The sequence below is a fragment of the Dreissena polymorpha genome, chromosome 1, assembly GCF_020536995.1.
Source record: "Dreissena polymorpha isolate Duluth1 chromosome 1, UMN_Dpol_1.0, whole genome shotgun sequence".
In the NCBI taxonomy this organism is placed as follows: Eukaryota; Metazoa; Mollusca; class Bivalvia; order Myida; family Dreissenidae; genus Dreissena; species Dreissena polymorpha.
The window spans coordinates 105,421,234-105,437,401 of NC_068355.1; the positions used below are offsets into that span (position 1 = coordinate 105,421,234).

The 16,168-nt window shown below is 36.2% G+C and overlaps 1 protein-coding gene across 1 annotated transcript; it reads left to right on the top strand.

The window, feature by feature from the left end:
* The first annotated feature begins 3,995 nt into the window (after positions 1 to 3,995).
* On the top strand, positions 3,996 to 16,040 carry LOC127843082 (uncharacterized). The gene is made up of 6 exons (XM_052372925.1): positions 3,996 to 4,660; positions 5,573 to 5,650; positions 6,626 to 6,838; positions 8,078 to 8,209; positions 8,469 to 8,570; positions 15,957 to 16,040. The coding sequence occupies exons 2-6, from the start codon at positions 5,585 to 5,587 to the stop codon at positions 16,038 to 16,040; spliced, it is 597 nt and encodes a 198-aa protein (XP_052228885.1). The 5' UTR covers positions 3,996 to 4,660; positions 5,573 to 5,584.
* Positions 16,041 to 16,168: the final 128 nt, after the last annotated feature.

Here is a 16,168-nt window from a genome sequence, read left to right on the forward strand (position 1 = left end):
TGGTTAAAGAAAATTTAATATCAGAATAAGGTCGACACGTCATAAAATACCTTTAATTAATTTAAAAAAAATTACTGAAAGGGCTGATAAACATTCCATTGTCTCGTACATCAGCTACCCCACAACCCATCTTCTTTAAAAATTGGTGAATTGTTTCAGTTGGTCGGCAGTTTTTTTTGTACAGCATTTTTATAATTCTACAGTAAAATGATTAAGAAAACACTTACATTGCACCACATAAAATGTTATAAAACATTAATATTAAAGTACACATATAAACTTTATTATAGATGGGTAGGTATTTCGTGTCAATCTCTTTCACATATGAAATAGCTGTTGGTCATTTGGAAGTCATGTTATGCAGCTTAAAGTACATATAGATGCATAACTTAATTTAGATTAAGCAAGATAAAACACTAGGTATTTGCCAAGATTCATAAGAGTCAAATATATACGAGAAGTAAGAGTGTAAACTTGCGCAGCGAGACTTGCTCATATAGAATTGAACCTCGTATTGCTTTCTTTCAAAATAATTTCATGTCTCCGAACTATATGCAATACGCCCGGTGTTTTTTTATATGCCGATTAATGCTCCGTTTTAAATCCATAATTAATGAACGCCTCAATATTTTCAAAATTAACACCGGATTAATGTTCATCGACATTTTTTCATATGGATTTGATACAAGATAAGTATTGATGCAAAGCATCAAAGGGCGTCGGGAGTTTCAGTGTAAAAGGCACTCAGTGAAGTTACATGGAACGATTTGTTTTCTACTGTAAATATTAATATTTTGGTCGATTATATTAAACAAAATAGAAAAAGATACTGGTAAAACCATTATCTATAATTTTGTGTTATAACCCCAAAATAAACATTATTTATGATGTTGTGTTATAACCCCTAAATAACCATTATCTATGATTTTGTGTTGTAATCCCCAAATATTTCATAGTTCATTTTATTTACTTTGGTTTCCTTTTTTACTGGCATCCGTGTGCAGTTTTCATTAATGGAACAGAACTGTGTAGGTTTTAAAAAATCTGCTTCATCTTGTAAGCGTAATTTCATTTTTTTTTTTCAACTTCAATGGGAGATGATTCTGAACTTATGCGTACGTTGCTCATTTACGATAGGGGTTGAGTACTCATTGATATGGAAACACTGTAAAAGTTTCAAAAAAAAGAAGGAAAACTGTAAATTGCATGACGAAGCTGCATTTCACAATACTTTGAAATTCAGTAAAAAGATCATAATAGAATTATTGCTCCGATATTCATCATTTTCAATAGGGTTCGAGTAATACTGATATAAAAACACTTAACAAGTTTGGAAAGATTCAGACGAAAGTTGTGAAATCTTTTACACAAGTGGAAATTGTTTATTTTGTCAAATTTTATAGAAAAACATTTTGGACTTATTGTCCCGATGTTTCTCATTTTAAATGAGGTAAAAATGCTCATTGATATGAAGACACTGTAAGTTTGAAAAGAATCTGATGAAAATGTTGACATAATCACCTAACCAAGCAGTTTTTCACTTTTATTTTTAAATTCAAAGAGACATAATTCTGGACTTATGGTCCGATATTGCTCATATAGAGTTTGGGTTGGGTCCTCATTGATAAAAAAAAACCTGTGCAAGTTTGGGAACAATCGGATGAAAATTTTGGACTTCGAACAACGATTTAAAAATTTCTCAAATTCTAAGGAAGATAACTATGGACGTAATGGTCGGATAATGCTAAAGGGCCCATACCACCTGGATAGTAATACGTGTTGCGCTTCGAGCTTTATATGTGGTTCTTAAAAAAAACTCCGAGGAGTGCTTGACTTTAGGGAAACGGGTTGCTGGGACACAGCTCCTCCTTGATAAGCGGCTGCTTCCTTTATCGCAACTCGTTGTTACAATCAATAATACGTATCGCGCTCTATATGTGGTAGGGATAGTACTTAGGGCCTATGATAGACAACCATAAAAATACATGGATAAGAAATGTGTTGTTTGCATTTATTTATTAATATAAAAACACGTGTATTTTTATAAGATATTTAAGTGATGTAAGAAATTTTAATTAACGTTGTCACCACGCGGCATCCATTAATTTTAATAAAAATGTCCAATTGTAGTAAAATGGATTTTAAAATGTCTACATAAAATAAAGCTTTATTATATTTATTAACCTGTCTGAAAAAATGGTCAGCCGTCGAACTGCTCCGTTCGTGCTGGAACCCGGGAATAAACCGGGGGCCTTTAGATGATTGTTGCGTAAACAACTTCAGTCTAACGCTCACCCAACTGAGCTATTCCGGCTGACGTCATGTATGTACTGCTATTTGGTGAAGTTGTGTATAGCGATCGTTATTATATGTCTATTAATAAACTAATACATTGTACGTTTTCGTACCACAACGCCTTCGAATAGACTTGCTTGCGCGATAGGTCGTCAAATATCGTACTACATTGATTCTCCACTAAATAAGCAAATTAGAAAAACAACAAAATAAATATATTTTGATTATGTTTTGTTTTTATACAAAACCAGAAAGTTTCGCGTATTTGCCCAGTCCTGTGATCTTTCCCCTGTGATCAGTTGTGGATCAGTTATTAATTAAAACAATTAGCTTTGCATTATTGGCAATACATGTTGTAATAAATGTAATAGGCACACATGCAGTACTTATTTACACTAATTTACACAAAAAATCACCACTATGCAAGATATTCTTAAAACAAAAATATATACATCGATCCGTAAAATAACTTCTCCTCCCATAAGCGAAAAAAATGCATTACATACTAGTCGCCGCTCCCCAGAGCGACGCCAATAAATATAGAGCTGAACAAAAAAATACATTAAGCTCTGTTTTCCCGGCTCACGCGCTGGACATACACCTTTAAAAAACGCTATACCAATTCCAGTACTTATGCACTTAATTGATTGTAAACAATGACAGTTGAAATCCGTGCGTGGGAATTTTTCTTGTAACCAAGAGCGACGTCAACGGTCATGAAGCCTTTCATTCATAATGTATATATGCGTCGGGTGTCAAAACCAGCATCACCGGATGTAAAATCTATTTTTAACCTGGCATATTATCCGCTGCTGTGTGCACCCGCCAATTAGTTTAAAATGGATTCCGAACCGGTAAGTCGATTACATAACATCAGAACAGAATATCCCTTCCAAAAAGGGCGCTATGCTGCTTAATAGTACATGTATACTGCAAAAAAGTTAAGCTCACCACATATAATGAAGCAGTTAATAACAATACAAATTACGTTTCATTTTTTGTAATGTAGCTTGAGGTTTCGTATCTTTGAAAAGTATGAAAGTGGTATACATTTAAACAGAAGGAAACGTTCTTTAAAACATTCATATCAATGGTAAATTCATTCACGACAGAATGTTCGTGTATTACCTTCTTTCATGGGTATGAGCTGTGTTGGTCATTTGGAAGTCATGTCCCAAAATGTGCTAAAAGGAAGTAACGTTCCAAAAAGAGGGTTTAAACCAATAGTTTTTGGCAATAAATTAGTTATCAGAGAAAAAACGGCGTCGGGAAAATGAAATAATCATTATTTTAGATATATTTAACCGTACACGTGCGTCAATACTGTGTATTATATGAGAAAATAATATTTGTACATCCCATGTCTCGAACGTCACGTAAGGAGACAACAGATTTGTGGACGGTTTTCCTTCAATAACTTTTTTTATCCCGACGTCTTCGATCTTGAAAAAAAACCGAGGGAAGCACAAACACCGGAGAGCCGAAACGGCGTATTCATTTAAAATAATTATAAATACAAAGGGGCTTACCGGGTGAAAATATCATCCCTTCCTTTAAGAAAACCCAACAAACGACGCCATCTTTGAAGTTTTGCTCCAACTTTCTCATTAAACGCGGTAAGCTCCCGTATACGCATGCCCCCCCCCCCTGACAAGAGTAAATGGGGTATTGCCCGGCGTAAAGAACACAGACCAGTTCTACTAGGTCAACATTCTCAAGTGGACGACGAACAATTAAAATAAGCTGTAGTGTGTTATCGACCTTGAGATTGTAGTACAGAGGCCTGTTGGTCCACGGTCGCCCTAATCATTTTCAATCAGAACACTGATCTTGAATCAGGGGAGAGGATAGGCTATAGTAAGTGGTGGTGATCTCCCTTTCTGATTTGAACTTTTTTAACAAGGGTTTTCAGAGAGTCCAGAGAATTTTATTCTCGACAGTATTTGATACTGACCAAAGCTTACATACTATAAAACACCTGTTGTTGACCAGAGATTACGTTGCAGTTTAAGAGAACCGCGTTGCGTGACATTAAATCGTTTGAAAGTGCTCGTTTAGAATTTGTAATTTGATTTCGCGTCGTTACCTATTTAAAAACTGAACGTTGTTTGGAAAATCCAGGTTCGGATTGTATTTGAATTCGGGCGTTTGTTTGTTGTCGTTTTGTATTTTGAGTTTTTAAACTTCCCCAGGGTTCGTGGAACGATGTCCTTTGTCGGGAAGCCTTTTGTTTATTCTGTTTCAGGTGAAGAACATGTCTGGTGCAGCAGCGATGTTCGTGTTCTTGTTGCCGGGGATTCCAATGTCCATCGTTTGAAGTCTGCGTGTCCTCCAAATACAAGGATTGACTTTCCTCCCGTATCTGGTGAATAATTTTTAACTGTTAATAGTTGAGTGTGAAACCCAACATGTTTCTGTGGCATGCTGCTTTATATTACCCCTTTTACTGTCTTATATAGTCAATATAAATTGCCGCCATAGTCTTTTGATGATTTTTGCGTTGGCATAATTATTTTAGCAACTGTCTTATACTGCAGTGTTTGTTGCTGCCTTTGGATAAAGGTTTCTAATTTTAATATTTATTTGAAGCTTTGTGTACCAAATAATGTGTTTTTATGCCCCCGGTAGGGTGGCATATAGCAGTTGAACTGTCAGTCTGTCAGTCTGTCCGTCCGTACGTCCGAACACTTTAATGGTCATAAATTTTTCAATATTTAACATAGCAACGTGATATTTGGCATGCATGTGCATCTCATGGAGCTGCACATTTTGAGTGGTTAAAGGTGAAGGTCAAGGTCATCCTTCAAGATCAAATGTCTAATATATGGCATCTGTCCATCCGTCCGAAAACTTTAACATTGGCCATAACTTTTTCACTATTGATGATAGCAATTTGATATTTGGCATGTATGTGTATATCCTGGAGCTGAACATTTTGAGTGGTGAAAGGTGAACGTCAAATGTCTAATATATGGCGTCTGTCCGTCCATCCGAAAACTTTAACATTGGCCATAACTTTTTAAATATTGAAGATAGCAACTTGATATTTAGCATGCATGTGTATCTCATGGAGCTGCACATTTTGAGTGATGAAAGGTCAAGGTCATCCTTCAAGGTCAAAGGTCAAAATTTGCAATATTGAAGATAGCAACTAGATATTTAAAATGCATGTGTATCTCCTGGAGCTGAACATTTGAGTGGTGAAAGGTGAACGTCAAATGTCTAATATATGGCGTCTGTCCGTCCATCCGAAAACTTTAACATAATAACTTTTCAGAAACGCAAGAAGATGGAAGTCAAGACTGGTAAGGTTAAAAGGGAGAAACCTACCATGACGAAAAAGAAGAACAAACAGGTAAATCAATGACAGAAAGTATTCTTTCTTGTCAGATAAACAAAACTTGTTCAAGAAGATCCTTTAAAACACACATTCATCCTTTCATGTATGGTCATTTAGATGTTCTACAAATACAGTAACACCAAGCTTTAAAGACGACAAAAAGGACCTTATAAAATTAGTCTAAATAGCTGGTATTCTTAGAATTCAGGTATAATTGATTATCACCAATAACCGGTTAAGCGGGGTTTTGGTGTATGTTAGTCTTCCATGTGCAAGCTTTTCAGGACCAGTCCTGAGCCTGTATTGAATTCATTATAATGTAAAGATGTTCTAAAGTATGAACCGATTGTGGTACATGTTTTTGTTTTGTTTCAATTTCCATGAGTTTTTCACAAATATTACTTAAATGCAATTTTAGAATCCTCAGGCTGAGTGGTATTTTTTAAGTCCCTTGCTACAATTGCCCAAACTGCAGGGTGTGCTGTTCATCTGAAGATGCCCTGCTTGACCATTTTATAAGGAAGCATTCATCGTTGAAAGTAGATAGGCCTGACACACTTTACAATCAGGTTTTTAAATGGAACACATATTGTTGTATAGCTTTATGTTATGTAAATATACTCTATGATTTTGAATGAAAAAATATAATACTTTTTCTCCCCTAACAGTTTAACCTGAGGGGACTAATGGTTTACGTTCTGTGTGTCCGTCATTCTGTGAGTCTGTCACTTTTTCTGGATCCTGCGATAACTTTAAAAGTTCTTCATATTTTATCATGAAACTTTAAACATGGATATATGGCAATATGGACATTGTGCACGTCATTTCATTTTGTTCTTACGTCAAAATTTCTGGTTGCTATGGCAACAAATATATATAATGAACAAAAAAATCTGATAATGGTGGAGCCTGTAGGGGACATACATTGCTTGGCAATAGTCTTGTTTGTCTAGTAAGTATTGTATTAAAGGAAGGGTTATTCTATTATAGGAAGATGAAATCAACGTGCCATCCAACATCTATTGCCACCGAGACACTGAAGAGACGCCCCAACAAGATGACAACGCCGCAAATGAAGATCAAGTCAACGTGCCATCCCACTTCTTTTTCCAACGAGACACTGACAAGACGCCCCAACAAGATGTAGACACTTCACAGCTTCTTCTTATTCTTTCAAATGACGTTGAACTTAACCCTGGACCGGTGAGATATTCCTTCCTAATAATAAACAATATAAGTGGGCAAGTTCCTTAAGCAGAGGAATTTTAATCTTGTTAATGTACTATATATATCTATATATATATATATATATATATATATATATATATATATATATATATATATATATATATATATATATATATATATATATATATATATTACACCTCAGAGATATTGGTCCTTCTAAATCTATATGACCGGTTTCAGTCTGTAAAATGCGATAGAGGAATCTAATAGTATATGGACCGGTCACTATTTTTTTTATATGGACCGTTCGGGGTTACACACCACTAAATTTGCAGTTTTACTGTAAATGACGTCATTTTTTAACGAAATGACGTCATAATTCTGCGAAATTCTTCAGTTTATCACTTTTAAACCATAAACAATCGTACAGCACTGTAAAATGGTAAAGGGGAAACTCTTCGGTATAATATAAGAAATGGTAAACTCCACTTCGGTCCCAATGGCATTATAGTGACCAGCCAGGCAGCCACAAACTGTATATGGACTTCAGCCTACGGCTTCGGTCCATATACGGTTTGTGGCTGCCTGGCTGGTCACTATACTGCCATAGGGACCTCAGTGGGGTTTACTATTTCTTATATATATATATATATATATATATATATATATATATATATATATATATATATATATATATATATATATATATATGTGGTTAGGGTAATTTGAGGAAGGTGCTTGGTTGAAATTATTATCCCTTATATTGACCATTTTCTATTTGTATGCCCCAAGATCAAATGATCGGGGTGTATTGTTTTTGGCCTGTCTGGCTGGCATTGTGTGTGTTTGTCTGTCCCAAAACTTTAACCTTTGTCATAATTTTTGTAATATTGAAGATAGCAACTTGATATTTGGCATGCATGTGTATCTCATGGAGCTGTACATTTTGAGTGTTGAAAGGTCAGGGTCATCCTTCAAGGTCAAGGGTCTTTTTTTCTAAAATAGCTGCTGTGCGGCTTAAAAGCGCAGTAGGGGGCATTGTGTTCCACAAACACAGCTCTTGTTTCCTCTGTAATTGAGGTAGTCAATTAATGTAAAAAATGATGTTAATCATTCTGGTATTTGTTTTCATTTTCTCAAATACTACCATAGAAGTATATTTAAAAAACCATATGATTGCTTGTTTTTATAATCATATATATCTTATATATTCAATAAGCAATTTAATAACAATACAAATGTTTACTTCCACAGACTTTCAGTTGCAAATGGACATCATGCTTCAAGAAATTTATTAATTATGGTGAACTTAGTGCCCATTTAGTATGTCACATAGAGGGAACAAATAGATGCCAATGGGAAGACTGCTATGAATATTTTTCAGCTGTAAGAAGATTTGAGCTGCATCTTTTGAGACATTTGTATGATGTAGGTAATCATTTGTATATTTTCAGTTTAAACTGTACAGATGTGTTAATCATTGTTAATTGGTGTTTTTTTAACTGTTACGAGAAAAGAATTGGCAATGTGTTGTAAAGTTGTCGCTTGTACATTTTTAAATGCATATTCATTCCAAAGAGATATTCCTTTAAGGCATGCCGTTTTAGTAATTTTTATTCCACTGCTCACATATTTGTGTCCACAGAACAGCGAGATATTCAAAACAATCGATGAATGGGAAAACACGCTACCTGATGGGAAGATCAATGAACAGACAACAGATCTGAATATGTGTCCGCTGCATCTGGTAAATTGTCTTGTTCATGTAATATAAAGCATTTTCATTTATCTCGAAATTTTATTTAATATCTAACAAGTCAATGTGTTTTTCATTTCCTACCATTATTGCAGATGTTCAATTGTGTGTTTATCTCTAAGTGTCAACACTTTTGTTCGATTAGAACATACTGCTGATACTATATGAACAAATCAAGATATGGGCATGAAATTGCTTCTCAATTGGTTTCAAATATGTCGCAATGTTGAAGTTGGTCTGGCGATCCCGCTCATTTGAAGATAAGAGGATTCAGTTGTATACTTTTAAAGATCGTATATGAAAATCACTTATATGCCTTATGTGAAAATGACAAAATTATTTGTCATTATTGAATTATTAATTTCAGAGGTCCAAACTGATGCTCCTCTTATTTGATGAAGATTACTCCATTCCAACGGGTTATTACACAATAGAGGAACACTACAAATACCTGGAATCGCTAAGTATACGTCTTCCTTCTGATTATGAAAAAATTAAAAATAACTTCTTACTTAAAAGAAAATATTTAGGTGAAAACTGGGAAAATGATAAGGGAAGGTGTCCAACTGTACAGTTTAATACTGCTGCTGACTATAGTCCTACTCCTAAAGATATATATACTGTAGCTAGTTATAATGAAAATAATGTGTTTGTCTCTACATCTAGACCAGAGTTGTGCAATACATACTTCTCAGGAACAACTTTAAACAAAGGAATGCTGAAAAGAAGAAAATCAAATGAGAATGTTCAATTTAATGTTGACAATTAATTGTGGTCAGATATATTGATTGAAAATTTAACAAACTGTTCAAACGATTTAAAATTGCAAAATCTTGTATTACAAACTTTAGCAGAAAAGGGTTTTATTACATCAAAGAAGCAATCTTTTTTTTAAATTAGAACAAGAAGCTAGTAGATTATCTGCACAAAACAACTGTACAACTGGAACCTTTGTATGTTCAGTTTTTAAAAATAAAATTGAAGACAATGAATTTTATTATGTAAGGTATGTTGAATATGGAGTTTACAGTGGATTCATGGAACAGAAGTACGTATATTTCCTTAAGGAGCATTTTTAATGTTGCAGATGATAATGTTTTGTTGCATCAAGTTATTACATTGGAAGATATAAATCAAATGAAAATCGATGAAAATAAACAAAGTATAAAAAAGGAATCGCCCAGATAAAATATTTAGTCATTGTGTTGATAAAATTTTGCCATCATATGTAAATGAACTGAATGACAATGAAAATTGTGATAGTGTTCAACTACTGTCTTACGTAGTACTTTTTTCGCCATTCAAATCAGAAGCATCTGTAGACAAGCCTGAAAAGATGTTTTAAACAAGTTTGTGATTACCAGCGCACACAAGCAACACTCTTCCAATCTCAAACAAAAACATCACCTCCAGCAACATACCAGCAACATACCCACAGAGCAGTTATAGCAATGTCGAGTACCTGTGGGTCATTGCTTGCGAAGTGGTCCTGGACAAGCTCATGTTCCTCTTCAGGATATTATGGTTAAGTTCTTTCAAGCCATGTTGCCCTTCAGTCTCCGTAGCATCTCCAACACCATCCCCTCCATTTTAAAATTTTTCTAGATACAGATAACTTAATATTAACAAGGACTGTTTGTAAAACACGCATGCCCCCCAAATGGGCTGTCAGTTGTAGTGGCAGCCATTGTGTGAATACTCATGAAATCACTCTAACCTTAGTATCAATAGTTAATTATATATATATATATATATATATATATATATATATATATATATATATATATATATATATATATATATATATATATATATATATATATATATATATATATATATATATATATATTATATATCATCCGGAAACCATTTTACTGCTTCAGGTCACTGTGACATTGACCTTTGACCTAGAGACCTGGAAATCAAAAGGGATCTTCTACCAGTCATGATCAATATACCTATGAAGTTTCATGATCCTAGGCTTAAACTTTCTTGAGTTATCATCCGCAAACCATTTTACTGTTTCGAGTCACTGTGACCTTGACCTTTGACCTAGTAAACTGAAAATTGAAGGGGTCATTCGCCAGTCATGGTTAATGTACCTATGAAGTTTCATGATCCTAGGCCTATGCGTTCCTGAGTTATCATCCGGAAACCATTTGATGGACGGTCTGACCGACATGTGCAAAACAATAAACCCCCTCTTCTTCGAAGGGGGGCATAATAATAATTTTGTTCAATCTATCTAATTATCCATTAAAAAGTTCACACTTTCAAAACTAATATAATACAAACTTGGTCACAAACAATAATAAAATACCCCTGCTGTCCCTGTGAATGTTTATGAGCGAGGATCAAGGAATCAAGACCATTACTCTTGGATGTGAAATCAATGCAAATAATTGTGTTTTGAAAATCTTCTTTTCATGCTGATCACATATTTACAAGTTTGAATGGATAGACAAATCCACAACAGACCAACCAACATACAGACTCCAATATACCAGGAATACCCCCACATACCGCATTGACACAGAATATTTTGCATGCTGTCTTCACAAAATAAGAAAAACATATTTACATGTTTGGCGATTTTAAGGGTTATTATGCAATTGTGACCTTGACCTCAGAGATATCGACAATTCTTTGGCATGACACACCGTCCAATGATGGTGAACAAATGTACAATTTTTTTTTAAATCTCACAATGAATGACATAGTTATGGCCCAGACAAGCTCACAACCAAACTTAGGTAGATATCAGTCCACTATTTATTCCAAAAATTTGTGTTGAAAGCCTGTCGACAGGTGTCGCAAGCCAGTGTTATAGGGCCTAAAGTAAAAATCCATGTGACCTAGTTTTCGGCCCGGAATGGCCCATGTTTGAAGTTGGCCTAGAGATCATCTAGATTAAACTTCTGACTAAGTTTGGAGAAGATCGGATGAAAACTACTTGAATAAGAGAGCAGATACCATACTGAATGCTAAAAAACGCACGAAGTGACCCTGTGACCTAGTTTTTGGCCCGGCATTGCCCATGTTCAAACTTGGCCTAGAGATCATCTAGATAAAATTCTGACCAAGTTTGGTGAAGATTGGATGAAAACTACTTTAATTAGAGAGCGGACAGCATGATGAATGTTTTAAGCGCACTAAGTGTCCCCGTGACCTAGTTTTTGACCCGGCATGACCCATATTCAAACTTGACCTAGACATCATCTACATACAACTTCTGACCAAGTTTGGTGAAGATCCGATAAACACCTTGAATTAGAGAGGGAACACTTAATACGGAGCGATCGACAGACAGACAAAGTCACTCTTATATATCCCCCTATAATTCGTTTGTGGGGATATAATAGCAAATAATCAAGGAATATAAAACAAGATAATCTTGATAATAATAATTAATACTCCAGCAACATACATATGAGCCAGGTCTCGCATTGTGGAGCACTAACCAGTTTTTACTGCGGAAGACGACAAGCTACATTCTGTGTGTGATAGGCGGTTGGAAACCATGCCCTTCAATATGAAAACTTGCCAGCTTCTAAGTGTTCCACACAGAGGTCAGCGCCTCCACTGTCTCCATCTCAATCTCTAGGTACTCCTACATATATATGCAAAAATCAATTGAGTGAAACCACTAGTTTGATTATCCATTAGATGCATTCTTGACCAAACATTAGAGCAGTAGTACCCGTGAGATTAACAATATGGGTATTTTTACTGGATGCTGTAAAAATAACAGTTTGCTTTTGTTCGCATCAATGACCATGATAACACAATAATGGCTATAAAAGAAATAATGAAATTAGCTGAACAAACGCCAGTTATCAACAACCTATGGCATAACTAGCAAAACCATCAGTACAGTTTACAAAAATAAACTTCTTTTGAAAAATGGGTTGTTTGTACAGTAACTGTTACCCTATTTACTTGTTACAGTTTCGTTTCCCATTCATATGCATTTTCTAAATTTTGGCATTTAAATTACATAAAAAATATGAGTGAAAATAGTTTCATGCATAGTCAGTTTTAAACAAGAGTGCTAAACTGTCACAAGATACGCATGTTCGAAGGTTTTGGACACCATGCTCAATGCTTGAAATGCACTAAGTGACCTCGAGACCTAGTTATTGACCCGGCATGACCCATATTTGATATATGAAATATGAAAACTACTTCAATAAGAGAGCGGACATCATGCTAAATACTTGAAATGCACTATGTGACCTCGTGACCTCGTTTTTGACCCGGCATGACCCATATTCCAACTTGACCAACTTGATCTATATATTATCTAGACACAACTTCTGACCAAATTAGGTAAAGATCAGATGAAAACTACTTCAATTAGAGAGCGGACACCATGCTCAATGCTTGAAATGCACTAAGTAACCTCGTGACCTAGTTTTTGATCTGACATGACCCATATTTGAACTTGACCTACATATCATCTAGACACAACTTCTGGCCAAATTTGGTGAAGATCGGGTGAAAACTACTTCAATTAGAAAGCAGACACCATGCTAAATCCTTGAAATGACCTCGCGACCTAGTTTTTGACCCGGCATGACCCATATTCGAACTTTACCTAGATATTGTCTAGACACAACTTCTGACCAAGTTTGGTGAAGATCGGATGAAAACAATTTTAAATTAGAGAGCGGACACTGCTGTGGACGCTGCCCCCCCCCCCCCCGCCAAGGGTGAAACTATAATACGTCCCGTTTTTAAAAACGGGCGTATAAAAAAAGGAGAGCATGAGATTTGGATGTGTGAGAGGGTGTTTTGCTGCGTAAATGCGCGACTCTCACGCTGAATGCCCGATACTTGACAGGCGCATGAATGTTGATGCAAACTACTTCAATTAGAGAGCAGACACAATGCTAAATCCTTGAAATGCACTAAGTGACCCCGTAACCTAGCTTTTGACCCGGCATGACCCATATTCGAACTTGACCAAGATATTGTCTAGATACAACTTCTGACCAAGTTTGGTAAAGATCGGATGAAAATTATTTGAATTAGAGAGCGGACACGAAAAGTGTGACAGACTGACAGACAGACGGACAGTGCGAAAACTAAATACCCCCTTCTCTTCGAAAGGGGACATAAAAACAACTTATCCATAGACATCGGATGCATTTTGTAATGGGAATGCTTTGGAGATTACCACAACATTCTGTGCACACGTAATACCTTTATGAGGAATCCTTAACATTGAAGATTTATTAATATTTTTGAAAATTAAGCAAACATTATTTTTTCATGAAAGCATTACAACTATGGCTTTCTATAAGTATAATATGATGTATGAAATAGTATTTTTCTTTTTAATTTTATGTTAATGTTGAACCATTCAATCACTTTAAAAACATTGCAAGTTATTGCATTTCCAGAAAGCATATGAATCTTAGCAGGTAAATTCAATGAATTTATGATTGGTACCCCCAGCCGATAATTTTACAAATCTGTATGGAAGTTCACCAGATGATGTTTTATGCAAAATATGTATGTTCGCACTGCAGTTTTTGAGAAGAATATTTTTAAGTGTTCATTATAATATATATTATATAAGGAAAACAAATTTGATCCGAGGGTGGGGCAAATATGATCCAATGATACTTGAACAATCTTGGTGAAGGTCCACAAGATGAAGTTTCATGCCAAATATCTTTGCTCTAGACCTTGTGGTTTATGAGAAGATTTTTGTTTTTGAAATTTTTACAATATACTTATAAGGAAATTACATTTCCCTCCCCCACTTAACTAGATCTAAATCACCTATTTAAACTCATTTTCCTTCTTTTTCGTACACAACATTTTCCACATATCACATTTAATCGCTTAGTGTTTTAACTTTAGACTCTCTGTCGCTCGGTTTTTCAAGTCGAACTTTGCGATTCTGATGTATCCTTCTTTTTGCACATTGATTATCTTTATCCCCACGTTTTTCGGAGAAAAAGTGGGGATATTGTATTGATGTGCGTCTGTCCGTCCGTCCTGGCCACCTGCTCCTCCTACACTATTAGCACTAGAACCTTGAAACTTACATACATGGTAGCTATGAGCATATGTGCGACGGTGACAGTGACGGAATTTTGATCTGACCCCTGGGTCAAAAGTTATGGGGGTTGAGGCGGGGCCGAGTCAGAGATTTTCACTCATTTTTTATGTTATTTTACATTAACTTCTTCATTTCTGCACCGATTTACTTCAAATTGATACTGAGCCTCTCTTATGACACTAAGGTCAATCTCAACTATGCATGGCCCCATTACCAACTCTGGGGCGCCCCGGCCACATAGGCCACGCCCACCCAAAATTGCCTTTTACTATAATTTCTTCATTTCTACACCGATTCACTTCAATCTGATACTGAACCTCTCTTATGACAATACAGTTAATCTCAACTATGCATGGCCCCATTACCAACCCTGGAGCGCCCCGCCCACATAGGCCACGCCCACCCAAAATTGCCTTTTACTATAATTTCTTCATTTCTACACCGATTCACTTCAAATTGATACTGAACTTCTCTTATGACAATACAGTTAATCTCATCTATGCATGGCCCCATTACCAACCCTGGGGCGCCCCGCCGCCATAGGCCACGCCCACCCAAAATTGCCTTTTACTATAATATCTTCATTTCTACACCGATTCACTTCAAATTGATACTGAACCTCTTTTATGACAAAACAGTCAATCTCAACTATGCATGGCGCCATTACCAACCCTGGGGCACCCCGCCCACATAGGCCACGCCCACCCAAAATTGACTTTTACTATAATTTCTTCATTTCTACACCGATTTACTTCAACTTGATACTGAACATCTCTTATGATAATAAGGTCAATCTCAACTATGTATGGCCCCTTTACCAACCCTGGGGCGCCCCACCCATAATAGGCCACACCCACCCAAGATTGTCTTTTACTAAAATCTCTTTATTTCTACACCGATTCACTTCTAATTGATACTGAACTTCTCTTATGACAATACGGTCAATCTCAACCATGCATGGACCCATTACCAACCATGGGGCGCCCCTGGGTCAAACATGCGGCGTGGGGATACGCGTCGGCCTCTGCCGCGCCATTTCTAGTTTCGTCTTCATCTTGGTCATTATCTTGCTGTATGTACAATATTGTTTTCATGCTCTTCCCTCCCTGCTGTATTCGCAACTAGCTTGATAACCGGCAGTGTGTTCTTCTTTATAGCATTTCTTCCGGCTATATCCATCCGTATTACGTATAAACTATGCACTTTTTTTTGCATTATAAGAAGGCACTTTGATGAAAGGCGTGACATGCTCGAGAAGTGCTTGTCAAAGCCTTAAAAACCACTAATATCGTGGAGCTTAATAGGGGGCTTCGCCCCCCTGGACCCCCTTGAAGGGCTTTGACCTGCACCAACCTGGGGCCCTAGCGGCCACCCTGGACCCCCAGTAAATCTTTCAATATCCAGCCCACCCCCCCTTACCAGAAATCTTGCATCCGCCCCTGTGTATCCAGTGCACTCAATGGTTATAAATTAAAACTGTGATACTGTGTTCATACAGTCGTTTTTCAAATCCAAT

What these genes read in the sequence shown, in the direction of transcription:
- LOC127843082 (XM_052372925.1), top strand. Translation starts at nt 5,585, where the DNA reads ATGGAAGTCAAGACTGGTAAGGTTAAAAGGGAGAAACCTACCATGACG. An exon ending in CGAAAAAGAAGAACAAACAG is followed by an intron (nt 5,651 to 6,625) that starts GTAAATCAATGA and finishes ATTCTATTATAG; the next exon opens with GAAGATGAAATCAACGTGCC. An exon ending in TTGAACTTAACCCTGGACCG is followed by an intron (nt 6,839 to 8,077) that starts GTGAGATATTCC and finishes TTACTTCCACAG; the next exon opens with ACTTTCAGTTGCAAATGGAC.